Source organism: Phoenix dactylifera, chromosome 8, assembly GCF_009389715.1.
Source record: "Phoenix dactylifera cultivar Barhee BC4 chromosome 8, palm_55x_up_171113_PBpolish2nd_filt_p, whole genome shotgun sequence".
NCBI classification, from domain to species: domain Eukaryota; kingdom Viridiplantae; phylum Streptophyta; class Magnoliopsida; order Arecales; family Arecaceae; genus Phoenix; species Phoenix dactylifera.
Window position 1 is genome coordinate 4214779 of NC_052399.1, and position 27583 is coordinate 4242361.

The following is a 27583-nucleotide window of genomic DNA, read 5'->3' on the forward strand; positions in this document are numbered from 1 at the left end:
GAAGAAAAAAAAGAACCATTTTTAAATAGCCACGAGCTACCCATTGTAATCCAATGATAACTTTTGCTGCTGGAATATGAAAATGGCCTAAACATTTCTAAATCTAAAAAATAAACCGAGATATTAAGAAGAAGCCAAGCAAAATACGAGGCTAAATGTTCTGCTCGTCACAACATTTATATCAGAAAGCAACTGTAAGAGAAAGAAAATCTAAATTTCCAAAATTGGTTCCATACTCAGAGACATATGCAACAAAACAGGAGCTAATGTTGTCGCTGTGCTTATCTGTGCTTCAACTCTTTCAGTTTCTTCCCTGCCACTCCAGTCACTTTTACTTGGATGCATAAGTTTTACTAAGATGCATAAAAGTTCAATCTTCACAGGTAAGCCAGTCCAGATACTGTGCCCATCAATCATCATGTTCTTGATTCTGGTAATCACCAAACCATCTTTATTTACTAGAACATTTAAAGAAAGAAAGAAAGAACAGAAGTTTAACTCACAAAAAAAAATAAATAAATAAAAGAACAGAACCGGACATGTATCCTATCCATGTTTCATACTTGAGCAGGCAAAACCGGAAAGCAATCGTGCCTCAGGTTCTCCAAAACAGACATAAGAATTAGAGAAAATCTAAACAAGCTAAAAACAACAGAGGAATAAAATGAAAATAAGAGTTATTTCAATATGATGAGGTAATTTGGTCATTCCAACAGGCGTGGCTAGCTCATGAAACAACAGATCATTTAAAAGACCAATTTCAAGTTCCCTTTTTCTTTTGTCAGTTGCCTTAAAACATGTTACCAATTAAGCTAGAAATGTTCTCCCAATAAATAAATGAATGAATGGCTCATTTCACGTAACTTGGCCATTATCTAATTGATTAATTGCATGATCAGCTCTTCCAGTTCAGTTAGACAAAACTACAAGCATATGCTGGTTATCCATGGGTATGTAGAATGAGAGTGAATAGTTATAAGCATCTGGAATCGGTATTACATATTCAGATAATTTATGTCCTGTTTTCCCCCTAAAAGATTTCATTCATGCACGGAGGAAACGGAGAAAACTCAAGAACTCAATGAAGAGAACATGGGAAACATTAGCTTGCTTCGACAATAGAAGAACGATAAAACATAAAAGCAACAACAAAAAGAATATAAATTTGTTTGAAAAAAAGGACAAGGAGCAAGATAAAAACAAAAGGGAAAAACAAAAATAAAGGACAAAAGATAAAAGGGAAAAAGGGGAGGTGTCCCGCCCAACTTTCCCATAAAAACGAAAGACTGAATCTTGACTGGAACTCCAACGAAGAACGTTAACAAGAGAATGAAATTAATATACAAAGATTGACTTTTCTCGGCAAGAAATCAAGAAACGATCCAAGAAAATTGCACCCGCAAGATATTCGGTGAAATGAAGATTGGATTGTTGATTAGCAATAGAAGCAAGACGATGGGCAAAAAAGAAAGAAGCGAACAGGGTTTGAGCACTGGTACCGGTGGGTGGTTTGGAGAAGAACCAGAGGACGACAGCGCAGAGGACGAGGACGACGGGGATGATGTGGACGGCGTTCTTGGCGAGCCTGGCGCGCAGCGCCTCCTTCTTGGCGATGTGCGACTGGGGGTCCAGAGTCGGCAGTTCATCCATCTCCACCAACGACTTCCTCGACGCCGTCGTCGGCACTCGCTTGGCGCTCCGCGATCTGTGCATCTTGAGACAGAGAGAGACAGGGGACTAGAAGAGTTATTTAGAAGCAGAAGCAGGGGAGGTGGGCGTTCCTCCACGGAAAGAATTTAATCGAACAGGGGAGGGAGAAGAGGGAGTCATCGAATAAGACCCGACCCTGAGAAGTGGATGCGAAGTTACCGGTTTAGCGTGGACCTGAACTTTGTGCTGTTGTGGCACGGATTTGGGGAAGAAACAGCCACCATCTAGTGGTGAGGCGGAAGTGGACGGAAGATCTTGGCCAGGTTGAAAAAGACGATGCAATTGGCAGTAGAGCAGGAAGCCACGGCGTTGGTGAACCAAGGACAGGAGCTCTGGGATCAAAACGTTGCTCATCAAATGAGAGCTCTCCACCGGTGACTCTGTGAAGACCTGAATTGGGCCCGTCCTAGGGCCCAACATACTGAAGTCGGCAAGGGGTGCCGACTTCAGTTGGGTCATCGTGGGGGTGACCACGATGACCACGCCGGCCAGCGAAATCACCGCACCACCCCCCTCTTCCCTCTCTCCCTCTCTCTCCCCCTCTTTCTCTTCTCTGAGAGCCCATCCCTCAAAAAAAAAAATTGGGTTTTTCCCTTCATCTTCTTCCCTCTTCTTGAGACGATCGCCGGAGCCGTAGTCGTCGCCGGAGCCGCCACCGCCGCCAGGTATCCACTCGTCGATGACCGGAGGTGAGAAAGATCACCTATTTACTACTTTTTATGGATTTAAAAAGGGAAGGAATGAAGGTTGTTGATCTGTTTCATCTCCCCTGTTTCGGAGAAGTTCTGTGAAATCCGGCCGGCCGACGGTGGCCGACCGGGGTCAATCCGGCCGAAACGGGTTCGGCCGGAGGTGGGTGAACGGGGGGCTGGGCTTCCAGCCCCGGTCTCCCTCTCTTTCCTCCCTTTTCTTCCTCTCCCTCTCTCCTTCTTCTCTTCTTCTTCCCTTCCGTCGCCGTGACAGTGGAGTGGCCGGCGGCGGCTGACTGAGCGCCGCCGCCGAGGGCCACGGTTAGCCGCCGAAGGCCGACCGGAACCACCACCCCCCCCCTTCTTCCTTTCCCTCTTCTTCTTCTTCTTCTTCTTCTCTTCCTTCTTCTTCTTCTCTTTCTTCTTCTTCTTCTTTCTCCTTCCTGGGTTTTCCTTGCTTTGAAATCCGTGCCTTATTTGTTATGGTCTGATCAGACCTGGTTTGGGTTGGGCTAGGGACCTTTTTTTTGGGCTGAGTTGGGCCTGAGTGGATCTGTGGGCTGGTTTGGGTTAGGCCCGAAATCTGATCTGGACCTGTTATCCGGTTTGGTTCAATTGGGCCTAATCTGTTTTGGGCCACAATTGACTTAGGTTTAAAGGTTTCTGATTTTAGGGTATATGTTTGATCTTGGGGGCCCATTCTTGGATTTATGAACTTAGGAGTTTAAGGGGTTGAAATTAGTTTAAATTATGTTTCTTAATTAATTAAATAATTAATATTTATGTTTAATCAGGAGTTCGTGATATCTGTGGCAGGAATTTTTAAGCGAACCCAGGTAGATGACCTATTGCTTTAAAGTAGAATTTTAACATGTACATTGCATATGTTGATGTTATGATTTATTATTGGCATTATATGTTAGAATTAGAATTAAGCATTTAATTTCATAAACTATTAAATTATAATGGGCATTATGTGTTAGAATTAGAAATTAATATTTAATTTCATAAACTGCTATGTACTGTACTATTGGGAGTTTGTTCATGACTTGAGTTGGAAAGTTGATTTGTTAATTTTTAAAATCCGCGTGACTATAGTCTAGGCCCCGCCAATGGGATGATACGTTGGCCCTGTCGACTTGTACTGAGGAACTAGTTCCGACACCGCGACCACCGGTGATAGAATAGTGGCGGCACAGGGGTGCATTTTGCTCTTCGGAGCAGCTCAGTGGAGCGTGAGTTTGGCACCAGGGGGTGCGGCACAGTGGTGCGTTGGCTCAGTGGAGCGGATCTTCGGAGAGTTGTATTGGCACTTCGGTGTAACCATGCCACTGGGTGATGTGGCCGTAGTCATGCGGTTGAGTTATTTTGAGTCTCGGATCGGGTTTACGGATTGTCGTGTGAATTTTTGGATTCATGAGTTTTAGCTGCTTTTTATATGCATCATGACACGTTATATAATGACTTTATTGCATGATGTTGCCTACTGAGCTGTTAGCTCACTCCTACCATTTACATTTTTGCAGGTGATGATATATGATTATGGGGATTACGGGATAGAATGATCATGATGTAATTAGCTAGTAGATATGGACTTTCTTTTGACTTATGTATATATGGACATTTGATATGAAAACTGGAATTTATCTTTAATTAGTTATTGATGGTTGATTAGATTTATCTGCCTTGCGTGCCTGCGGGGTCCGCCCTGCAGGTGCGCGGCGTCTGCTCGCGCCCCGGGCCCCGGGTTCGGGGCGTGACAGACTCCCTAATCAAGCTCTCCATCCGCTAATCCAGAACTGGCCATTGTCGGCGACAGTGATGGGATCAAAACAAGTTACTTGAGATAATATAATTTTAGCCTTGCAAAGTGTGGTAACAGATAATTTGGGCTCATGGGGGGCAGCTCGGAGTGGCTAGGCCCAGCCCAACGCCGACTAGCCTGGCTTGAGGGCTTGAAGGCCAGCCCAAATAGGCCAAATCTTAATCGATCCGTGTGCGGCACGTGGGGGGATCGAGAAAGAAGACCCAGGTTGGGAATTTTCTTCCTCCCCGATTTCTGCAGAGTCGGTGACTCGAGCGCAATTCAAGTTTGATTCGAACTCAAGTTTGATTCCAAAATAGAATACCTCTGCTTTGGTCTTTATCACCCCTTACCATGGCCCCCAGATGGAGCCCACGCTAATAAAATTTGTTTTGATTATTTATTTTATTATGGATTTTGCATTTAAGATAAAAAGTTTTTGATGATTATGATAAAAGATAGTTTCTGCATAATCTCTATAACTGTCTTTGATAGACAAGGCATACTATCGAGAGATAGCGTATAGATCTTGATCTTCAATTCATCTGAGAGTGCTCGTGAAGCCCATCGCAAATTCTTAGAATCGAGATTGAGAAACCAAGGTGCTCTTTATGCATGTCAAGGAGCACATCCAGCTCTTGTTTTAACTAGGCTTTCTAGATGAACAAACAATGGCTTTGTCTTCCTATAAGTGATCCTGTTGTCCCATATCATGGTAAATCATCATGGCATAGACAATTTTATTCTCGGCGCTTATACAGGTGGATATTATTACCAACAATTTGTCTATATGCAACTAAATTTATTTCTTTGTCCTTCCATATCCTTACCTGTAAGACAGGATGACGTTCTTTCTTGACTTGATCCATCCATCAGGTGTTGAATAATGATGTCACGTAGCTCATTCTATCATTGCTCTGCATGGCAATGTACTGTGAAAGTCTTATAAGCCTATCCTCTCGTTCATGCTGGCGTGACTTGCATCAGATGGCGCAAACATTACTCAACCTAATTCAAAGTATGGCTGAGCCTATATATTGCTTGGTTGGAGATGGTTATAAATCACAACAGATTTGAACCGGACACGAGTAACCATCCCAACCACAAAACCAACTCCACAATACGATGCAACTTGAATCCAACTTGTATGCCTTCGGACACGACATAAGTTCTACCTAGGGAGGGCAAGACCAGAATCCTAACACAACTCAGGCCGAAGGAACCCAACCTAATCAAACTATGACTTTAGCCATCCAGATATAGGGCTGTTTGGTTCCTTACTAAATTTCAATTGTTTGGAGAGCCATTACCATACAATTATTGCACGTCCCGTTCATCTCGGTGACGGACATCGACTCTATCTTTTATATAGTTTTAAAATTCGAGCAACTTGAGAGTTGGAGGATCTTCCGTTGGAAAAAAAATCCGGCAAGAAGACTTTATTTTTAGGTCGGTTTGATATCCTATGAGACCAATCAACTGTATCACCAACATCTTTTTCATCAACATGGTTTACTCCAACTTGGAGCATAGCCGACTTCATCTCTACCTCGGGTTCCAACCAACCTCAACCTTCACTTTGGATTCTAACCTGATTTCTTCCCAATATGACGCGACTTTAATCTGGCTTGTATATGTTCGGCCATGACGTTCTACCCAAGGAGGGCAAGATGGGCATCCTAGCCCAACTCAGGCCGAAGGAGCCCAACCTAATCAAACACGACATGAGCTATCCGGATATGGAGCTGTTTAGTTCCTCGCTAAATTTCAATTGTTTGGATGTATGCAACTATATTTGCCGTCTCTCAGCTTATTTTGCTTTGAAAGAAAATTTCAAGCATCCCACCTATAGGGCATTTCCTCAAATATCTTGCGTGCAACATCCATATCAGCATCAATACGGCCACAAGCGTCCAGGAATGCTTTGCAGGAGACAACATCTCGTTGAACCCTGGCAGGCAAGATAGAGAGCACGACACTTGGAGTACATTGATGAGGGCTTAGCGATGAGGAGGGTGATTTGAGTACATAGCGCATTGGCAATAGGGACGGAGGCAAGGAGGCCAAATCAGAGGGCACGAGAAGGTCACCGAAGTCGTCGTTTGAAGCACTAAGGAGAACATGACATACATAGGGCGTTGGCGATGGAAAGGAAAGGGAGGAGGTTGGAGCGAACGGTGCGTGAGGGTCGTCGGAGCATTGATCGGAGAGCCGAGAGCGGAGAAGAGATCGGGAGAGGAAAGCAAGAAGCTGGCAAGGATGCGCGAGGTCACGGAGAGCATTTGAGAGGAGAAGCGTCTGAGAATTGATATTGATGAGACGGGCGGCGCTGCAAGTTGCTACGTTTCAACAGCTCATATTTACTTACCGCAGCTGTTTAGAAGAGTCTACTTTAGGGGACTCATTTGGATCGTGATTTTTTTTTTAAATTGATATCTGAATATCTGATGCTTAAAATAATATTTTTGCATATTTAATTGGCGATAAAACAAAGTGATATATTATAAAATAACTTATATTTGATTGTATCATTATTTTTTTGGGTAAAACACAATTATTTTTTTTAAAAAAGTTATGTAAAACATATATTATATTTTTAATTAAAAAAAAAACTAATTCTATTCTACCTAAAATTTAAGAATTTGAAAAAAAATATTCCAATCTAAAGCTGATGAAAATTGAACTTGCTAGTATGCTATATAATTTTTTTTCACAAAATATTTTTTTAAAATTTTAATTTAATATTAAATAATTTTTTTTCCCCCTACGAACCAAACAGTTGTATCTACATCAGAGAGTTGAGTTAAATTCAAGTCTGATTGGTTGGCTTTTAGATGAGGTTGGATTTGGGTTAGAACCAAATAGTACAAAAAAATCGGGCTCGGCATGCACACTTTCTACGATGAGCGATGGGACATACGATTTCCAGAAGCGCCTGTGTGGCACGAGAGCCAACCACAAGAAAGTTTCTAGCTCGCACTTGCCGGTTGCGCACACGTCGCCGCACGTGGGATTGCCTTCCTGTCAGAATTCAGGGGCGTTCCCGTAAATTCATTCATAGACAGGGGCATAACGGTAAACTCATGTCCCAAGAGAAAGAGGGAGGGAGGGGAAGTTCTATATACACCCCCCCCATTGCTCAGGACACCCCCCAAAAACCAAAAAAAAAATACCCAAACTAACCTTTAGTGTAATTACCATATTGCCCTTGAAATTTTCTCAGTACACCCCCCCTTCCTCCTTCCTCCTTCCTCCTCCTCCCCATCCCCCCCTCCTCCCCTCCACCTCCCCCTCCACCTCCCCGTCCTCCTCCTCCGCCTCCCCCCTCCTCCTCCGCCACCTCCTCTCACTCCTCTTCCCCCACCTCCCCGTCCTCCTTCCTCCTCCTCCCCATCCCCCACCTCCCCGTCCTCCTTCCTCCTCCTCCCCATCCCCCACCTCCCCCCCTCCTCCCCTCCACCTCCCCGTCCTCCCCCTCCACCTCCCCCTCCACCTCCCCGTCCTCCTCCTCCGCCTCCCCCCTCCTCCTCCGCCACCTCCTCTCACTCCTCTTCTCCCACCTCCCCGTCCTCCTTCTTCCTCCTCCCCATCCCCCACCTCCCCCTCCGCCTCCCCGTCCTCCTCCTCCGCCTCCCCCCTCCTCCTCCGCCGGCGAGGTGCTCGTTGCTCGGGAGATGGCCGGGGAGGTGCTTGAAGCGAGGTTTTTTGGGCGGAAGGGAGAAGCCGGCGGGTGTTTTGGAGGGGAAGAGCGGGGTGGGGGGGTTTGTAGAGAGCAATTTAGGTGAGGGGGTGGGAAGGGTGGGGGTAATTTAGGAATTTTTAATTTTTTAGGGGTGTCCTTAGCAAATGGGGGGGTGTAGAGAGTATTTAATTTTTTTTTAATTTTTGGGGGGTGTCCTGAGCAATAGGGGGGGTGTATATAGAACCACCCGGGAGGGAGGCCTACGGCGCTTAGGTTTTATTCTCTGGTCGCTCGCTGCTTCTCGTTTCGTTCCGCGGCCGCGCAGGGCAGCAGCCACTGCTCTCAGCTTTGCTTCTCTTCTCTTTTCTACCAGGTAACAGAAAATCTGCAGTTTCCCTTCTGTTTCCTTCCGTGGATTCGATATTTTTGCCCCGATAATTCTAAGATATCCATTTTCCAACGATCGAGTGAGTATTCACGAAGTTTTTTTCCTGAGTCTTGGCGTTTCTGATCGTATCCGTCCTTTTATTCTTCAACGTAATGGGTCTATTACCTGGGAGCTCTGGTTAGGGTAGTGGGCCTGAATCCCTTTTTTTGTCGACGCACAGGTTAGGGTTTTGTAGAATTAAGCCAGGGTTTAGGGTTACGATTGCCCGGCCCTTGATTATAGAAAATGATTCTCTATAATCAACGGTCGGATGCGTATTTGCGGAGCTGGTTTCTTGAATCTATCCATCTCCGATGTTTTATATTTTTTTTCCTCTTGTTTTTGTGATCGATCTTCTCTCAGGTTGGTTTTGTTTTTGTCCATAGGCGAGTTTATTGCTTTTTGGCCCCGAAAGTTCAAGGCGATTGGACAAAGAGGTTACTTTTATTAGGATGATTAAAACTGTTCCCTCTTTTATTTTCATTGTTTGTAATCTAGATTCATGGGAAATAGCCATATGCTGTGACTACATAAAATATGTTTCCGCGGCTTGGTCAGATCAATGCCACGGTTGATCCATTCTGGCGTGCTTCCCTTATGCGTGATCCCATTGCTTATTGTATTTTGATTACGATTTTTTCATCTGTCTGTTAAAAGGAACAGAAAGATTTACTTAAAGGGGGAAGAAAATCGTACAGCCCCCTCCCCCTCTTCCTTTTCTTCTTCTAATTTCTTAGTTATGCCCTTATATTGCTTATATGTGTTATACTAAAGCCTCTCATCATTATTTTGAATAGATTTTTATTTTTGAAAATATTCAGATCAAATCTTTCTTGATTGGTTCTTTATACGCCAAGGTTGAAATGGCCAAAACAAAGAATCCAACTGTCTTCTTGGATGTGGCGATTGGTGGAGGTCCTTCAAGAAGGATGGTTTTTGAGGTACTCGTTTGTTCCTTCTTTTGTCTTCAGATTTTTTTCTAGTTTCAAATGAGATTGCTCTATGCTGTCGTAAAATTCTGATGGAGCTTTTATTTCCTTCTTCTGCATTAGAGTTGTTTGCTCGAACTTCTTTTTTCCTCTTTAGATTCATGATAGTGCAATTCTTACCTGTATGTTTTTACAGCTATTTGCTGACATCGTCCCCAAGACTGCTGAAAATTTTCGTGCACTCTGCACAGGTAACAAGCTTCTCCACCTGAGACCTATTTTGCCACATATGTAGTTTCATTTCATGAAAAAGGTTTTAAGATACCTTTGATCCGCTTGCTTTATTTGTTATACATTTTTTTTGTTCTTCATTATTTGTGATTTTGTCTAAAAAGGGTCTGACTACCGGCAACATTTCCAATTTTCATGTGCTGTAAACCCTTATTTGGTTGTTTATTTCTGTATTGTCCCTCCGAGTGAGACAACAACACTTCCAATACAAGAGATGCGGCTTTTGGATATATATGAAGTGTTTAAGCGCTTGAAGTTTATAAAAACATATTTATCTAGGTAGTGTGGGAATGTGAAAAAAAATTTAGTATAATTTTGAAAAACAAGCCATACTCTAGTCTGAATGCATTTATATCATTCTAGCTGCTGGTAAACTTTCACACTTCTGTCTCTGCTCTCTACACTCAGTTGATGACAATTGGTTATGGTTATATCTGCAATTGTTGCATCGACATGCACATTTGCATGCCTATACATATGTACATGTAATTTTTTAATATTTATATACATATGTATTTTTATACAGACAACTATAGAGAGAGAGATTCGTACACACATATATATGCATAGCTCAACCATCAGCCAAAGCCATTTGTTTGTGGTCTATAAACTATCACAACACGATATTTAAGTGTCTATCATGCTTTGAAAAAAATGAGGTTTATGTCATCGATAAAGAAGCCTACTGATCAGATGATATTTTTTGTCTTTTGCATTGCCAGGGGAAGAAAACTAATGTGTTGTGCGGGTACAGGGCAGTGATCATTCTTTAGTTAATAATCACATATTTTGATCAAATGGATGGCTGAGAATTTTTAGGAACATCTAGGCCTGGTTAGGTTTATATAATATGCATTTATATTTGCAAATGTGACTGGACAGTTAAATTGAATTTTATTTGTGCTGGTTGGTCTCTTTTCTTGTTAAGCTAGATTCTTCATGTCTATGTTTTTTCCTTCTTGATCTTTCTTTTTTCCTCCTCTTTTTTATTGACTTTTGAGTTGGACAAAATTGGTCAAAAATTCAAAATGAGATTGATGAGCATTGATCCAAGGTTGGAGGAACCGGTACCGGTTCTCTGGCGGGACGACTTGGTACGGGCCATGCTCGTACCGAGAGAGAAACCGTGGGAGAGAGGAAAAGAGAGAGAGAGAAAGCGAGCAGGGGAGGGAGGGAGGGAGAGAGAGGGTGGGACGCCGGTGGAGTGCCGGCGGAGGCCGGCCTTGGCCGCAGGAAGCGAGGTCACGGCCGCGGCCTTTGTTTCGAACGAAACAAGGTTCGACTGTGGCCTTAGAAAAATTCGCGATTTTTAAGTGAAGTCGGCTGGCCTTCGACGGCGTCCGCCGGCGTCACGCCCTCTATCTCTCCCTCCCTCCCTGCTAGCTCTCTCTTTCCTTCTCCGGCTTTCGCAACATGTTTCGTTTTTGTTGTCGGAACCGTACTGGTGAGTCACTGGTACGGCTCGGGATGGCCTGAATCGCCCGGTTCGGGATGATTTTGCTGACCCTGCATTGATCGCCCTGGTCATGACTAAAATCTAGGAGCAAAAGATTCAATCCCCTCCTTTTTTAATTTATTGAGGAAAAAAGTTATATTAACAAAATAAACCCATATTGTTACATTTTAGGTTCTATTGTCGTTACTGTGCCCAATGTCTGGATTGGGCCCTCAAATCCTTAAAAAGTAAAGCAAAAGCAGATAAATGAGTAAAGTTTCAAATTGTCTTGAATATATGTGAAACTGTTTGGGATGGTTCAGCATATCATTAAAGCTTGATGTATGGTACAAGCACATATCTATTGTATTACTCTGTATTGGGGTTTAACATATTTGTATTCATAGTTATATGCTGATACATCTTGATATAGGTTGCATAAAGGGGACAAAAATAAGAATCACTGCTATTGCAAATAGTCTGGCGGCATAGTGTGTGTAGCATATGTGCATAGGTGGACACCATAGAGCACTTTCTTAGTTTTTTGTATATTGCAATCCAAAATAGCATGCCACCATGATTTTTATCTGGATCATTGCATACAATGTTCTAAACTGAGTTCTTGTAATCATCTGTAAATATGCATTTAATATGGTGCCTTACGAGTTCACAAGTTTTATCTAGATTCTAATACAAATCTGCAGAGTTGCTACTAATCTATACAGCTGATTTTTCATTTGTAAATTCCATTAATGAAATTTTTCAAGGATGATACAGCTTATCCACTGAATTCCCTTTTATGTGGATACTAGAATTAATTGAAAGAGGTGCAGTGTTACATGTTATCCATGAGGGGCCCAATCAAGGGCATGGTTGATCAGGCCTGTTACTTCCATTTCATGTGTCCAATGCCATTGGGTGACAACTAATGTACTGATTCCTGTAGCATTCGAAATAATGACAAGCTGAAAAGTGAAACCTATAGCACAGCTACTTTTGAGCGTATTGAAAATCTTTCTTCTGGAATTTGGGTGTGCATGCATGTAAGACGCCAGACGAAGATGCATGCTAACTAAAACATTGGGCAAATTTGTTCAATGCCAAATTATATTATATTTGTTTTTTTCATGTTGTTCTAATATTGATCGTTGGGTGTAAGATAAACTGAAATGAGAAAAAGATTTTTAGAGTTCAAGTTTATTTTTTTTATTTTTTTAAAAAATGTACTAATTATGGTTTGATTATTATAATTTGGAAGAGAAGAAAACACAAAGAGGGGGTATAATAAAAGAGGGAAATGATCATTTGTCCATAGAGATGCAAAAATCTGGCAAATAAGAGATATAAGGACTTCTTCAGAGTGGTCCCTGCACATTGGTCCCCCCCCCCTCCCCCCCCCCCCCAAAAAAAAAATTCAGGACCGAAGAGTCAGGTGAATGCCTTGTCGTTATTTTATCAATGGTTACATTATGCCTTGAAATAGTTGTCAAGATTTAGGTAGTGAAGAACAATACTTACGGGCCAAAATTTGAGGTAACTCTTATTAAGTCAATAGACAACAGCTACTAAAGAAAAACAAAAAAGAAAAATCCCATGATGCCTTAAGAGTTTTATGTTCAATTTTAGTGTTAGTGATTTTCTCTCACTTTGTGTGGTAGGTCATGGTTTAATTGTATCTATCATTCAATTAAGAGAATGCAGGTTAGGTCTCCTTTGATGTTCGTGTTCATGTTTGTGTATGTGGTGATGCATCATAGCCTATTCCATTATCAAAGTTTTTGGTTGGGATAATGTTGAAGATTCGATCCTTCTGAATAGAATTTTTGAACATGTTTCTGCTGGCAGAAGTCTGTGTTTAATGGTCCCTTTCTTGGTAATTTCAAATTGTTTGGAGTGGCGAAGCCTACATTGGCTTGTGCAAAGAATTGTAGGCTCTTATGGTAGCCTGGTGCATATGATGAAGAATGTTTTATTTGCTTAAGATATTGATCAGTTGGCTCTCATTATGCTTCATATGGGAGATGATCATTGTTTGCTCGTGGCACATTCCTTCATTCTCTTCTTTTGGTTAATCTTTTTCGATTTTATATTTGTTTTTGCAACTGTTAATTATGCAGAATGCCTGTTGAAATTGTTATGATGTTATTGCCCATTGCAAAGGAAAAAACCTTCTTTTGAATATACCAAATGGCCTCTTATTTATATTCGTGGGGTATTCTTCTATCCTGATTGATCAATTGTTCTTTTGCAGGTGAGAAAGGAATTGGACCCACAACCAGGAAGCCCTTGCATTACAAGGGATCTATCTTCCATCGCATTATCAAAGGGTTCATGGCACAAGTATGTCCTTTCTCTTTTTCACCTTTAAAACATTTTCATTGTTATCTGCTGGTATTGCCTGTTGTGTGGCATATTTTTCCTATTAGCGTTAGTTAGATGTGATTGCTTTTGCCTTTTAGTCAGTTTCCCTTGTTTATGCTGTAGGATACAGGGCAGATGGTCACGACTGCTTTTCTTATCATGTAGTATATTAAGGTTGTATTTTGCTATGTTGTTCATCCCTTGTAATTTTAGCATGCTTCACCATATCAAAGCTGAGTTTATGTAAATTATGCTTCATCTTTGTAAGGATATTTAATGACTTATGTTTCTTGGGCAGGGCGGCGACTTTTCAAAGCGAGATGGTATGACCTCTATCTGTACTCGCTCTTAGCTTTTGGTTCACCTCGTTGTATTGTGCGCCATACTTTTGAATTCAAAATTTTGCACAAAAAGGCTATCGTCATTATGAAATATTTCTGCTATTCTCAGCATCTATGTTTTATTGCATCTATCTTTTCCATGTCTTTTATAAACTTCGGTCCTTGTCTATCTTGTTTAAACTGGAGAAGGTGATTGCAGAATTTGAATCAATCAGGGTATCTCTCTTCGGTGCCTTAATATTTAGTGATACTAACATATAAGTTGTGGACCGCTGAATTGGCATATGCAAGATAATGTTACTATTTGAATTCTTGAGATTTAACATGTTGAGTGTCAGCTGTAGGTAATATGTAAGGTAATTTTGCATTTTAACTTGATAGATGAGATTCCCCAAATAGATCTTTTTCGGTAACTTGGATCGAGAGGCAATTATGGATAATACTGTATAATAGATTGTATGCAGATCAGCCACACCTTTAGATATATTCTTTGCCGTTACTCTAAAAAGTTATTTTTTTTTTAAATCTTGTTATTTGATGGATGCATATGCATAAGATGGATATTTTTGAGATGAGTATGATAGGTTGACCTGTGAGATTTAAGACTCGTTTGGTTTGCAGGAAGAATTTTACCTCACTGGAATGTGTTTCATGGAAGCTGATACCTGAGTATATGATATCTGAAAAAGTGATTTTTGCATGTTTGGTTGATCATAGGAAAGTGATATTGGAAGCACCCTTTTCAGAGTGACTTATGTTTGGTTGGATATCTATTTTTCTAGAAAAGTTGTGTAAAATACCTGTTATGCTCTCAGAATTAGATACAATATTCTCACTTCCAAGCTATTTGAGGAGACCAAGTCTGATCCATTTTAGTATGATGGTTGAAGGGTATCTTTAGAAAAATAAAAAGAGTAATTTACAAAAATGACACTGAGATTAGGGATAAATTACACTTACACCCAATAATATGAAAAACCTACACTTACTCCCTCAATGTTTATTTTTATCTAATACTTCAATCCATAACTTAACAGAATCTTAGTCAAATTGTTAACTTTTAATGAGACCCAAATGTCACGTCAGATTTTTTTTTGAAAATGACCAAAATAACCTTATAAAAATCTCCCTGAGGTTTATGTTTATTACACTTACATCCAATATTTTGTAAAACTTACACTTACACCCATTTAAATTGACAACGTTGGTGAAACCATTTATCTATTGTAAAAGTCAAAATTATTTTTATAAAAAAATAAAGTCTCTCTTTCACTTTTCTGACTTTTGGAACTCTTTGAAATATTATATCTTTAAGAGTCTTCTTCTCTTCGAGATTAAGCGGCTAGGAGTTTTTTTCCACTTCACCACCCCACCACGAGTGTCCCTTCCCGATGAGCCACCAACAACAAGCTTTCTTCCCAATCGACATCCGACAACGAGCATTCTTTCCAACCGGCCTTTGTCCTTTCTAATCATGTTTTGTTCTCGCTTTTCGCCCACCATATTATAGAGACCAGAGATGCCGGTATATTATTTGCTGATTTTGAGCTCTACTTATCCAATACTGTAAACATGATTCCTTAATATTGTCGCTATGAATGAGGATTTCTATATCTACATATGGAGCTATAACAGCTCCGGCAGCCTATCATCAAAAGGATCTAAATTAGTACGTGCATGAGAACTTTTTTTTTTGGAGGGTGCATCAGTTGCGGTTCCATAGCCTAACTTTGAACGATGGATAGCCTGTCTCGAGCGGCAAAACTCTTGATGTTAGTTTTTTGCAGCAGAAAATTTTAGAAGCATCCACTTGTTTGAGAGATCTAAATTATTTTTTTCTTGGCACATGGTTTTTTTCTGATAATTCATCAAGATCAAGCTCGGACCCATGGTGCCTCACGGCTATTCTCCTTCTTGGATGGATGTTATATCATTGAGGCTAGTTTGGTCATTTTTTTTTCTGACGTGGCATTTAGTCTCATTTAAGTTAATGGTTTGGCTAACATTCTGTTAAGTTATGGGTTAAAGTGTTAGATAAAAACAAATCTTAGGGGGATAAGCGTAGATTTTTCAAACTATTGGATACAAGAATAATTTTTTTCCTAATTTTAGGGCCTTTTTGTAATTTACTTATCAGGCAGGAGCAATTTTGACTTTTCATATGAGGTAAACGGATTCACTAATGCCATTAATTTAACTAGATGTAAGTGTAGGTTTTACAAACTAGTGGGTATAAGAACTTCAAGGATGTTTTTGTAATCTACTCGAATAAAAATTACCATAATTTCCAGCCCATGACAAAGTGGTTTTTCCATCTTCGGTATGGGTTTTTCTTTCCCATGAAATGCGGAAAAGTTATTCATATGAGAAAGCTACTTTCCCATCTCTCTCTTTTGAAATCTCCAACCAAACATGGGCCATCTTTTCATTTTACCATTGACTACACTTCCCCCCTCCTTTTCCCGCCAACCAAACAAGTCTTTAGGGTTTATAATGTACACACTAGAGGGAGTACATGAGTGATTGTTTCAAGATAATGTTGGATTTGTGAATTTGGCGAGTGAATCTACCATATCATGGACTGGGACTTGCCCCAGTCGTCGTGCTCCTCTGCCTTCCAACCACATGTTCTGGATTCAAATCTTGGATGATGCATCCTAAGTGTTAGGACCTAGTTTAGTGTGGGTGGGTCTCCCTCCCTTTCTCTTGCTCTCTCTCACAAAAAAAGTCATTGAGGTGAAGAATGAACCATATTACATGAGTCACTTTTATACCTCTTCAGTGTTGTTGTATCATCTTGGTAGTTATTTAGTAATGGCCACGGAATCCAGAAGCTGCTTTCATTGAGTTTGCGATGTTTTCATTTTTGTCAAGTCTGGAACTGACAGTCAAGGCTGGGGTCTTTTTCTTGTGCTCTTTTTTAGGAAAAACTTCAGATGGTGGGCTCAAACTATAAGTAAAAATGGGTTTAAGTAATTCCAAGCTAACCCTGTAATGGTTAATAACCCATCATTCTTTGAACATGAGAACTTGGATACTTGGCTTTGTCTGAAAACTAACTGTTGAATGTGATGGTAGACCCAAGAGTGCATTTGCCTTTCTTTTGGTTATTTTATAACGTGTTTGGTCCTGATATCTCTGTTATTATTATGGATTTATTGAAGTTTATGACTTTTATGATGCTTGTTTGCATTAAAAAAATGAGGGTTCAATGTTTTATTGAATTTATTTATGTGGACAGATAATAACGGAGGGCTTTCAAATTTAATATTCAATGCTCAAGCTGTCTTGTTGCCAATGTATTTTCTAATTTGTTTTGTCATTTAAGAAATCATGTATGCCTAACTTAGTATGTGTGCATTATAATTTAAACATAAAAGATATGGATATTGGGTTTGTGAATAGATAGACTTGCATACATTATATGCTGCACTTGTGGTATGATTGTGTGCACAGAATTATATTAACTCTATTATTTTTCTTATGGTTATCTTTTTATGATTTGTTTTTTTTTGTCTTCATCTTTGGATGATTGTAGATTAAAAACTTACAATTTATTTGTATTGTTAGTTTTGTATAAACAAAACTTGCATGTGCCTGTTCCATGCTTGAAGAGCATTATGAAATAGTACTTCTCTATTTGTCACATTTGCATATTCAGTCATTTTGGAATGACAGCATGTTGGTGATTGTGTGGGCAGATGAATATGCATGTGCATCTTCACATTCAATTTTATTAAGTGTGTACCTGTCTATGTATCTTCTTGGTTAACATGAACTTATGAGTTTCGAGGTTACTACTCCTTTTTCTTTGATCACTTACTCTTTATATGCCACCTTGGGCAACTTTAAAGTGGAAGATGACTTTATGCTATTATTATTTACTTTTTTTTCGTTGATCACTAACTCTTTATATGACACCTTGGGCAACTTTAAAGTGGAAAATGACTTATCCCATGATTATTTTACTAACTAGTAACCGGTCCTGTGCTTCATTACAAACTGATATAAAAACTTGTTATTTTCTCCAAGATGTCCGTTAGTGTTATTGATCAATATCGAGTATTGATGCAGTTGGTTACTTGAATGAGCTATCATTTACATGTCCTTGTCTAATAGTAGAAACCGATACACTTGAATTCTATCACCTTCCTTCTAGCATCAAATCTGTTAATCTTGATGTACGATGTGATGATATGGCCCAAGTCTAAACAGAGCAGAAGTTGATAACATGACCACATAAATGAAGTCATTTCAGAAGTGGTTTATGGAATTTTGCCTTCGTCCTAACTCCTAAGTGATTAGTCAACTCATTCTTGTTTGAGGCTTGAATTGTGTGATGGAATCTTTGTTAGTGAGCCAACATTAATACAAGCAAATCTGGATAATTTTGAGTCGTAGGTGGCTGCTCTTCACTTTATTATTTGAAGGTTTTACATCAATACTAAGGGTTATCTTGTTTGTCTGTCTTGCATATGTGTTTTCCTTCTCTTTTAGGTTTGAAAGTTTGCTTATTTATCTTTAATTTCTCATAATTTCTTCTAGAATCCTTACTTGAGTTGTTAGTTTTGAGCAACCAGTAATGCTTAAAACTTGATATTTTCTGCGAACGTAACAGGAAAACCATATTATCCTGGGTACACCATTAATTGATTGAACTTTAATTCTCTTAACTCTGATAAACCCTCTCATCATTTTCAGGAACAGGTGGAGAGAGCATCTATGGTGGAAAATTTCCAGGTAATTTAGCTTCTAAACTCGGCCAACAACTTTTGGCATATATGCATTGACATATACACTTCTGCACTTAACAATTGGAATATGATGCTTCTAGTTAGTAGACTTAGTTTATCCTGTATAATTTAGGAAGGATCATTGATTTAAATTAAGTATAATACGTATTGTTTGCTCTTAGTTAGATGCTTCCTTGCTTTTAATCAACTTGGTGTTCATATTGGCAGAAGTGGATTACAATGCTTATTTCATGGCACTGTGTATGATGCGCATTCAGATATTATGGTGATCGTCTTGAAGTGGATTACAATGTTTATCTGGCTTATATGTATTTTTGAGATCATATTCTTTAAATCTCACTCTATTTATAGATAATTGATGACCATCTTCTCATGACAGTAAAAATATCTTACTTTTGAAGGATGTTACATGACAAAATTATTATTGTACAGGAAAAGTTTATAACCGGTATGTTGTGGCATCCTTTTCTTTAGATAGTTATGGGGTTAGATGATGCATAATTAATTTTGTTGGCTATACTGCTTTTCTCATACTTAAGTTGTGAAAACTTTTTTACAAATAGATACATATTGCATGGCATATGTGCCACTAATAATTTTGTCCTAGGCCTTGGATTCATATCCAAGTTTACATGCATCATGCTTAGTTGGGAGAGGAGCACTTGTTTTTCCCTTAAAGTATAGTTTGTCGTTTTTTTCCTGGTCTATGGCTAACAGCTGATTTCGGATTTTCTTTCCAGATTTTCCCTCCTTTCTGGAACTTGTTTATATAGCTTATATGTTTAACTTAATTCATTATGGTGATATGATGATTAAGTCTATCAACTGTTGTATCTTTTTTTTTTTCCTAACAACTGAATTGCAGTATAGTCAGGAGGAATGGGCATTATTGTTTCTCTTTTATTTAAAGTTGCCCTTTTCTTGAATTGGTGTGAGTTGATAGAAAGATGATGAACGTGATCTTTCTCAATTGCCAATTATTTGATCCCATCAAATTTTCTAGTTCGTTAGGATAAGATGCCTAATGTATTTCAAGTCTTCTGTGGGGTACTGTCCCTTCTGTTTTGGTATTTTTTTTTTAATTTCATCCATTTATTTTTAGCGGTTATTTCTGTGTAATGCTTATTTAAAACTGTTCCAGTTATATGGTAAACTTTTCTTTGGTTACTCCATAAATCTTGTGTCTCTTTTGACACATTAGGTTGCTCACTTGATGGCACTTCCATTCAGGATACCATTAATAAATTTTTAATTCAATAAATTTATAATTATGCATAATATTGATGCAGCTTTTATGAGAGTATCCATGAATTTTTTTGGGTATCCAGTATATGTGGTTATATGAATCTGTGCACTTAGAATTTAGATGAATGGTTGATCTGCTGCAATGTTTTCAGATGAAAATTTTCTGCTACGCCATGATGGTCCTGGTCTTCTATCTATGGCAAATGCTGGTAGAGACACTAATGGCTCCCAGTTCTTTATTACTTTCAAGGCTGCTCCGCACCTTGATGGGTTAGTTTTTGTTAAACTTGTATAAGTTTCTTGATTCACTGATATGCATACATACAATAATTTGAACATACATACTTGTGCACATACATAATACTTATCTACATGTGTACTTGCATGCATGTAGCATGTATGCATGTATATGCATGCACTTTTTTCTAATATATTTTTGTTGTAATATCACTAATGTTGGATGTGTTAAATATTCACATGAAGGCAGACATTTGCTCAACATTCTACTGCCAGAAGCATGCATATTCTCTAATTGACATGCACAAGCCAAACTGCTCCTCTGCATTGCACGTTTGTTGATACACATCATCTTGCCCCTGGGCGTGTTTTCCACACATTTACTCATAGGCTGCCTCAATATGCAATAGCAAATTTCACACATCAGAGCTATTACTGCTTGGAAGAACGCGTCTTGACAGGCCAAGATCCTTGGTATATTCCCAGAGATGTACACAATATACACACAGACTTGGCTGCATGGACATATTTATGTGCCCACACAGTATATATATTCCCAGAGATGTGCACAATATATACACAGACTTGGCTTCGTGGCCCTATTTATGTGCACACACAGTGTACACAGATGAATGCACACACTATTCCATTTCTATCTGCTCAAGATACTTGTCCCTTTTTTGTGGTAATTACTGTGGATGGTAATTAGCCTGACTTTTCCCTTACTAGCAGCAAACATGTTGTTTTTGGGAAGCTTATTTCTGGAGAAGAAACTTTGAGGAACATAGAGCGTGTTGAAGTCGATGGTTCCAAACCAATTGTTCCTGTTAAGATTGCTAACTGTGGCGAATTTAATGCTAGTAAAGACCAGGGAGCTGTAGTACTCAAGAATGGTAATATACTTAGCTGACTTTTAAAGCTGTAATAGTTTGTTTAGGGTTATATTAGCCATGAGTTTGTTATATTTACCAAGTGGTCTTATTTTGTCGCATCATTTATGTCCTTTTTACTGCTGATGCATCATTGTGCTGGTTTCTTTTTCCCTCCCTCTATAGCTATTATTACTTTAGTTTTTCTCAACTACTCATAGGTCATTGCATGTGTGCAGACAAAAAGAAAGTTGCTAAATCTAAATCAGGGAAGGATATCTCTTCTGATGATGATATCCATGAAGGACACCGTAGGGGACATCATAAGAAATCTTCTAGAGGAAGGAGGAAGAAAAGGAAAAGAAGATATTATTCATCTGAATCAGATAGCTCATCGGATACAGAAACTGAATCTTCAGAGTCTGACACTGATTCTGATTCTTATTCATCATCATCTGATGTCAGCAGTTCAAGTGATGACAGGCGGCGGAGAAAGAAAAAGTATTCTAGGCGAGAGAAATACAAGCGTGAGAAGAGGAAGAGGGATAGGAGGCGGGAGAAAAGGCGCAGAAAGCGTGATAGAAAATCAAGGCACAAATCAAGAAGGTTGTTATCTGAATGTTCTGACAAGTTCATCCATGATGCTTCCTTGGTTGAATCTTGTTTGCATTGCTGAAAATTATGAAACTATGTGGAACATTTTAAGCTGTTGGCCATCTTTGATTATTGAATATTTATAGTTTCATCTTTCTCTAATTATCTTCGAGTAATAAGACATTTTTCACTTGTTAATACCAGGGTATCTGACAGCGACACTGAAACAGAGGGTACAAGCAGGACCAGCTCTGATGGTTATGGAGATAATAAACGATGCCGAGTGCGGAAATCAAAGGTCTCTTCTCAGATTTCTGGTAGGTCTCATATCTTCTATTCCAAATACTTGTTTGTGCAACTGACTCGTGGATATGACTGTTGGTTGAAAATTGTGATGACTTAATGTCACGCCCCGAACCTGGAGTGCACCCTAAACCCAATGCATAACAGCCGCCGCATACCTGTTGGGCGGACGATGCAAATATGCAAGGCTACAGATCAAATTATAATAATCTCAAAGCAATAATAGTAATAATAATTTTTCGATCCTCGAAAACTAATTTAATCAAGATCTAAACAAAATCATTCTCATAATCAATTGTTCCAACGTGACATAAGTCAAAACATGCCAACTAATTATTATGTTTAATTTAAATAAAATGTTCAAACTAAACTAATCTAACTAGTCTAAACTAGAAGTCCAGTAATTGTGAATATTTTCTTAGCGTGCTCCCCCCAAGTCCGGAGCAATCATTGGTCAGAATTTGAAAAATAGAAAAGACAGAATAATGAGCTACACTGGCCGATAAGCAATATAACACAACAAAGTAGGGTTTAAGCAGGCCAAATAAATAGATAATAGCAAGATACTGACTTGAAATAAATCAAATTTTCGTAAAGCACATTTATTTATTTTCATAGATTGATACTAGAGATCCAACAATTAGGCTATGGCTACGTAATTCAGTGACATGGGTCAGATAGCAGATACAAGGTGCACCAAGTGCCAGATAACATATACTATTATTCTAATCACCGGTGGCTTGGTGTCGAAACTAGTTTCTCAGATTACAAGTCGACAGGCCAACGAATAATCTCTATTGACAGGGCCAGATTATAGCCGTGCCGAGAATACATATATAAACAAATTTTATATTTTACCCGGTCATAGTTTTCAAATTTTATAACATAACACATAACATGTTTTAAAATAATTACTATCGTAATAAGAACATGCCCGACCCGTTTAACCAAGTATAAAACAGATATCATAATTAAATTTAATAAACTAATTATCACTTTACCAAAAATCGAAAAACACATTTTGAACCATTAGGTTGCTTATCTCTTCTTGCTTCAAGATTCTACTTCAGTTAGACGGGTCAAGTTTGCTTGCTTTAATATTATTGAAATATAATTTATTTTATCATTTTTCTAGAAACCAAGTAAAGTTTAAAATTAAAATATTGTTGGGGATATGATCTCATGTCTGTAAATCAAATCGGTTAGGTGGTTCAATAAATATCAAGGGTGATCAATTCTAACAATGTCCGGAAAGGGCCAAAGGGGGTTTGCACGCCGCCCGGCGACTATGGATCAGGGCCCTTCACCAGGGCCCATCAAAAGTCACCGAGAGACGTCTTTACCAGGTCCAATAATCCTAAAGAGAGAATCTAGATAGAGAGAGGAATAAGAAAGAGAAAGGAGGGGGAAGAGAGAGAACAAGCTTCTCTCTCTAACCAAGAAAAAGGAATGAAAAAGGGTGGCTGGAGGTGATGCCAGGTTGAGGGGACCCATGGCCGGTCAACAAGCAGCCAGCTGTGGCTGGTAGCGCCAAACTCATCAAGAAACAGGAGTTTCAACTCCTTAAATTGCTGAATCGAGACATACCGGCAATTAGAGCCTCGATCATGGCTACAAAACATCATGAGGAATCGGCAGAGACCTTGGTGACAAGATCCAACGACGTTATTGGCCGAAAAGAAGGAATGATACCGAAAAAATGCGAAGAAAATAGGGTAAAAGCAGAGCATCCGGTTCTTGGCGAAAAAATTTGGCAATCATTGACTGGAATCAAAGCTTCCAAGGACTACGAAAGAGAGAGAGAGACCAATCAAAAGTTGTCGGGTTCTTATCTAGCTTCCAACGATGATTGGCTATAGCGACAGAGCGAATGGCAGATGACGTTCGGAGAGGAAAAATCGAAGATTTTCGGCGACTGCTTTGATCGGGGGACTTGGGCTCTCAGGTGAGATGAAAGAGAGGATCAGAGGGGCTCTAAATAGGGTCGGAGAAGGTTGGAATCCACCCCTTGGTCGGATTCCTTTCGATGAGCTTGGGAGGATCGGAAGTGTTCTTCTTTCTTCGCACGTGCGACCCCCCCCCTCCTTTTTTTTTTCTTTTGGGCCAAACCCTTTCCAATTGGGCCAATCAAATGGACTAGACCTAGTTCGCTGAGGTCTGGGTTTTACACTTGAGTAAAAGATAATTCCTGATCAAAATAGCCCGTGTTATCTCACATATTTGTGGCTGCCTGGTCTTGCATATTTGTTTTCCTGCATATTCCACCTATGATTGCAGTCTCTCAAGGTTCAACTGTTTTTCCATTCTTCTGTTCTATGAATTTGAGATAACATGTGATTTTTATTAACAGTTAAGGAGAAGATACTTGGCCAATGTGTTATGCATGCTCTGTCATTTCCCTAAGTTTCTTGTTGTGTCTGTGTATGTGTGCACAATATTGTAACTCAAAAGCAGGAATTATTATGGTGAGAGATCAAACTGTTTATTTTTCTTTTCTTTAATCATGTCAAAAAGTTTACCTCTTTCCTCGCTTTTTTGTCCAGCCTTGACAATACTAGTTTCAGTTGTTTATTCTGTGTGTAGTTTGTTTCTATATTAATTTGAAGGGCCAGGCCAATTAATCCTGTAACTAGTAGATTTTTTTGATTAGGCTTCGAATTGTTTAAAATTTTCTATAATACTTTTTTTGTGCTTTTTATGATTGAAGATAGGATTTTGCTTTGTCTTGTCTTCTTGTTTTCCCCTTTCTGATGTTTTAATCTTGTTTTGCCTTATTTAAGAGTGATTTCACCAAGGTGTATTTAGATAGGAAAGAAAGTGATTAAATATCTTCAGTATTATTCATGCTTGTGCTTATGCTTGCTCTATATGTGCAGCCTTTGATTGGGCTGTAGTATTAGTGTTAGTATGTAACGTGCGAACATATAATGCTCCCACACTTAATCTTAGCTTCTCTAGATGTCACTAATCAGTAGATACTGTTTTTATGCCTACTTGAAAAGGTTGAAGTTCTGTAATATTCAATATGTTTTTGCCCAAACTTCCATCTTTGCATTATCATTTGTCAATCTTTTCTCATACTAGTTGATGCTGGGCACATATCTCATATGAAGAAGGTGGGGGGATGGGTTTAGTGATAAGTGGTGAGCCTAAGACAAAAATATCACCCTTTTTTTGATGTTTTTGCCATGTTTCCTAGTTCACAGCTTTGATGTAACTTGCCAATTATCTTAATCTATTAATTTCAGATGGTTAGTTTCCTTTCACCATCATTACAAACTTTTTTTGGCAGTCGAAAACCTTCCAGCACCAGATGTGGAGAAGGAAACAACTGCAAATTGGCCAAAAAAGGGTGAAATAATTGAGAAGCCTGCAGAAAAAGAAGCCAAATCACCAAGAGAAAACGGGGAGCCATGGAGCAATGGCATCACAGAATCAAAGTCTGACAGAGATGAAAATAGGCTGCCTGCTGCAGATGGCAAGCCAAGCAAATCTAGGTTTCTCTATTCTTCTCCTCACACTTCAGTCATTCTTTGTGTTTACCGCTTCTTCCAGAACCAGTATTTTATCTGACATTGATGAGCAGGAGCCAAAGCATGAGTGCTAACCAGTCCATGAGCAAGAGTATGAGTATCAGCCCCAGGAGTGCAAGCAAAAGCAGAAGTGTAAGCCCTAGAAGGTCTGTGAGCAAGAGCCCTCCTCAACGAAGCCTTAGTAGAAGCCCTGCTTGGGCAACAAAAAGGAGCAGTCTAAGTAGGAGTCCAGCTAGACGAAGCTTCAGCAGAAGCCCGGCTAGAAGTGCTAGTAGGAGCCCAGTTAGAAGAAGTGTTAGCAGAACTCCAGTGGCCAAAATTCGTAGAAGCATAAGCAGAAGCCCAATTAAAGTTCGTCCAAGAAGCATTAGCAGAAGTTCAGCAAGATCCCTTCCTCGAAGAAGTCCTTGTAGGAGCATGGAGAGGGCGCATAGGCGAAGGAGTATAAGCAGAAGCCCCATCAGAGAAAAACAGAGGAGCATCAGTCGAAGCCCAGCAAGGCCTCTACTGCAGAGAAGTCCTAGCAGGAGTCCGATAAGGCCTCCCAGGAGGAGGAGTATAAGCAGAAGCCCTGCATGGGATGCACGAAGGAGTCGTAGCCGAAGTCCTGTAAGGTCAACCCGAAGAAGCATAAGCAGAAGCCCTGTAAGAGCCCGACCACATAGAAGCATCAGCAGAAGCTTAGTGAGTCCTGTTCGCAGGGCAGTATCACCACCATCTAACCATGATAGGAGTTTGTCAAGAAGTGCTTCCCCAGGTGGTTCACCGAAGCGCATTAGAAGGGGTCGAGGTTTTAGTGATAAGTACTCTTATGCTAGAAGATACCGGACCCCTTCTCCTGACCGTTCTGTTAGATCTCATCGGTATGGTGGAAGAGGTGATCGAGATAGGTAATTGATTAAACCATGAGACTTAGAGAACTTTTTTGTTGATGCAATGATGAAAGTCTTATGGTTATTGTCATCATCGTCATTATTGTTCTCATTGTATTGCCTCTACTATTATTATTGTTGGGCATGTTCAATTTTTTGACCAGGTATTCAAGCTACAGAAGCTACTATGACCGGACACCCCCAAGACGATATAGGAGCCCTCCAAGAGGAAGAACACCAACTAGGTATTGTTATGTTTTTTTATTTATTTTAAACCATTGTTTACATCTAAAATATATGAAGTCGACCCATTCATTTGTCAACAAAGTGGGCATGGAGAAAATCAAACAGCGACCATCCTCTATAGATTGAGCACTTGATCTGGAATTCTGGATGCATGTTCTCAAATTCATGGATGATTAAGAACTCCAATTTATAGATGTTATCATGGTTATCTTTTTCATCTTTCCTTCTGTGTGGCACATCTACCATCCTGACTATGGTGTATCCTAATAGTTTCTTTTGGTCCTTGTAGACAAAAGCATCACACTATGTTTTTTAACTGAGTTTCTTGATTGTATGTTCTCGATAAAGTTGCTTGGGCAATTTTAGTTTGTTTATAGTTAAAGGCTTAGGCCCTTGACAACCAAAGTGTATTTGGCACTTTCAAGTCCTGGGGTATCTCATCGTTGTAATCTTTGTCAAGTCTGCTATACCATCTATAAGATGATAAGATTTCTAGGTCGTAGTATTCGACTCTTCTGTTGGTTCACTGTATGAGCTTATATGTTTCAGGTACTAGATGGAATTTGTTAGTGTTATTATGTTCTTGTCAGTGTGAATTTTTATTCTTGTAATGTACTTGTCCATGTATGTCTATTCTTACAGACGATTTGAAATCTCTGCAGGTACAGAAGCAGGAGAAGCCGCACTCGGAGCATTTCACGTAGCCCTGTTGGTTACCGGGGCCGGGGCCGAGGGAGAGGTGGCTACAATAGGAGCCCATCCCGTAGTCGTTCACCAGCTGCTGAGAGAGTGAGGTCCCGTGGTGGACGAGATGGGGCCAATCTGGAGAAACATAGGTCAATTTCCAGGAGCAGAAGCCCCTCAGGATCGCGCTCCAGGTCTCTGTCCAGGTCCAGGACTCGGTCATCCCCTGACACTCCCTCTCCAATGCGCGCGGACAAGGAAAAGTCAAGGTCCCCATCCAGCAGTTCTGGTGGAAGGAAAGGCTTGGTTTCATATGGAGATGGGTCACCTGATTCTGGTGCGAAGTAGGGAACAGAGTTTTCACGAGCTTCCACAGTTTATTATATCCGGATGTCTTAGCTGGGAACTAGAAGGATTGGATGCTTTCAGTACTTCGAATGTTTCACAAAATGTTGTTTATCTAGGTATTTGTTTTGCTGGGTGTGATGGATTTATCCTGTACTTCATAATCTGCTGTTTGTCTAATTTTCTGAGCCTGGATTTATAAACATATACCGTCTATGATCTTTATGGTTCT

General features: G+C 39.7%; 2 protein-coding genes across 6 annotated transcripts; one reads left to right on the top strand and one right to left on the bottom strand.

Annotated features, from left to right (window-relative positions):
* LOC103708786 lies at nt 1–2763 on the bottom strand. 3 transcript variants are annotated; one of them, XM_026805296.2, is made up of 3 exons: nt 1870–2763; nt 1500–1737; nt 1–430 (listed from the first exon to the last, which is right to left on the bottom strand). In XM_026805296.2, exons 1-3 carry the CDS (start codon nt 2167–2169, stop codon nt 417–419), a joined length of 552 nt encoding a protein of 183 aa, XP_026661097.2. In that variant the 5' UTR covers nt 2170–2763; the 3' UTR covers nt 1–416. The 3 variants fall into 3 exon arrangements, with proteins under 3 accessions (XP_026661097.2, XP_026661099.2, XP_026661098.2); XM_026805298.2 differs by having other exon boundaries at nt 1500–1713; nt 1870–2756; XM_026805297.2 differs by having other exon boundaries at nt 1500–1713; nt 1846–2224.
* Nucleotides 2764–8145: 5382 nt separating this feature from the next.
* LOC103708785 (peptidyl-prolyl cis-trans isomerase CYP95-like) lies at nt 8146–27583 on the top strand. 3 transcript variants are annotated; one of them, XM_008793868.4, is made up of 14 exons: nt 8146–8258; nt 9134–9253; nt 9438–9492; nt 13219–13307; nt 13627–13651; nt 18371–18409; nt 19821–19938; nt 20638–20798; nt 21014–21380; nt 21573–21685; nt 24964–25168; nt 25258–26094; nt 26241–26321; nt 26985–27583. In XM_008793868.4, the coding sequence occupies exons 2-14, from the start codon at nt 9176–9178 to the stop codon at nt 27352–27354; spliced, it is 2538 nt and encodes an 845-aa protein (XP_008792090.2). In that variant the 5' UTR covers nt 8146–8258; nt 9134–9175; the 3' UTR covers nt 27355–27583. The 3 variants fall into 3 exon arrangements, with proteins under 3 accessions (XP_008792090.2, XP_008792091.2, XP_008792092.2); XM_008793869.4 differs by having other exon boundaries at nt 8164–8258; nt 9170–9253; XM_008793870.4 differs by lacking the exon at nt 8146–8258 and adding an exon at nt 13452–13502 and having other exon boundaries at nt 9226–9253.

Excerpts from the sequence above, each read along its gene's own strand:
- LOC103708785 (XM_008793868.4), top strand. The coding sequence starts at position 9,176 with ATGGCCAAAACAAAGAATCCAACTGTCTTCTTGGATGTGGCGATTGGT. Across the intron at positions 13,308-13,626 it reads TCAAAGGGTTCATGGCACAA|GGCGGCGACTTTTCAAAGCG; the intron begins GTATGTCCTTTC and ends TTTCTTGGGCAG. Across the intron at positions 26,322-26,984 it reads AGAGGAAGAACACCAACTAG|GTACAGAAGCAGGAGAAGCC; the intron begins GTATTGTTATGT and ends AAATCTCTGCAG.
- LOC103708786 (XM_026805296.2), bottom strand. The coding sequence starts at position 2,169 with ATGACCCAACTGAAGTCGGCACCCCTTGCCGACTTCAGTATGTTGGGC. Across the intron at positions 1,738-1,869 it reads TTCAGGTCCACGCTAAACCG|TCCCCTGTCTCTCTCTGTCT; the intron begins GTAACTTCGCAT and ends TAACTCTTCTAG.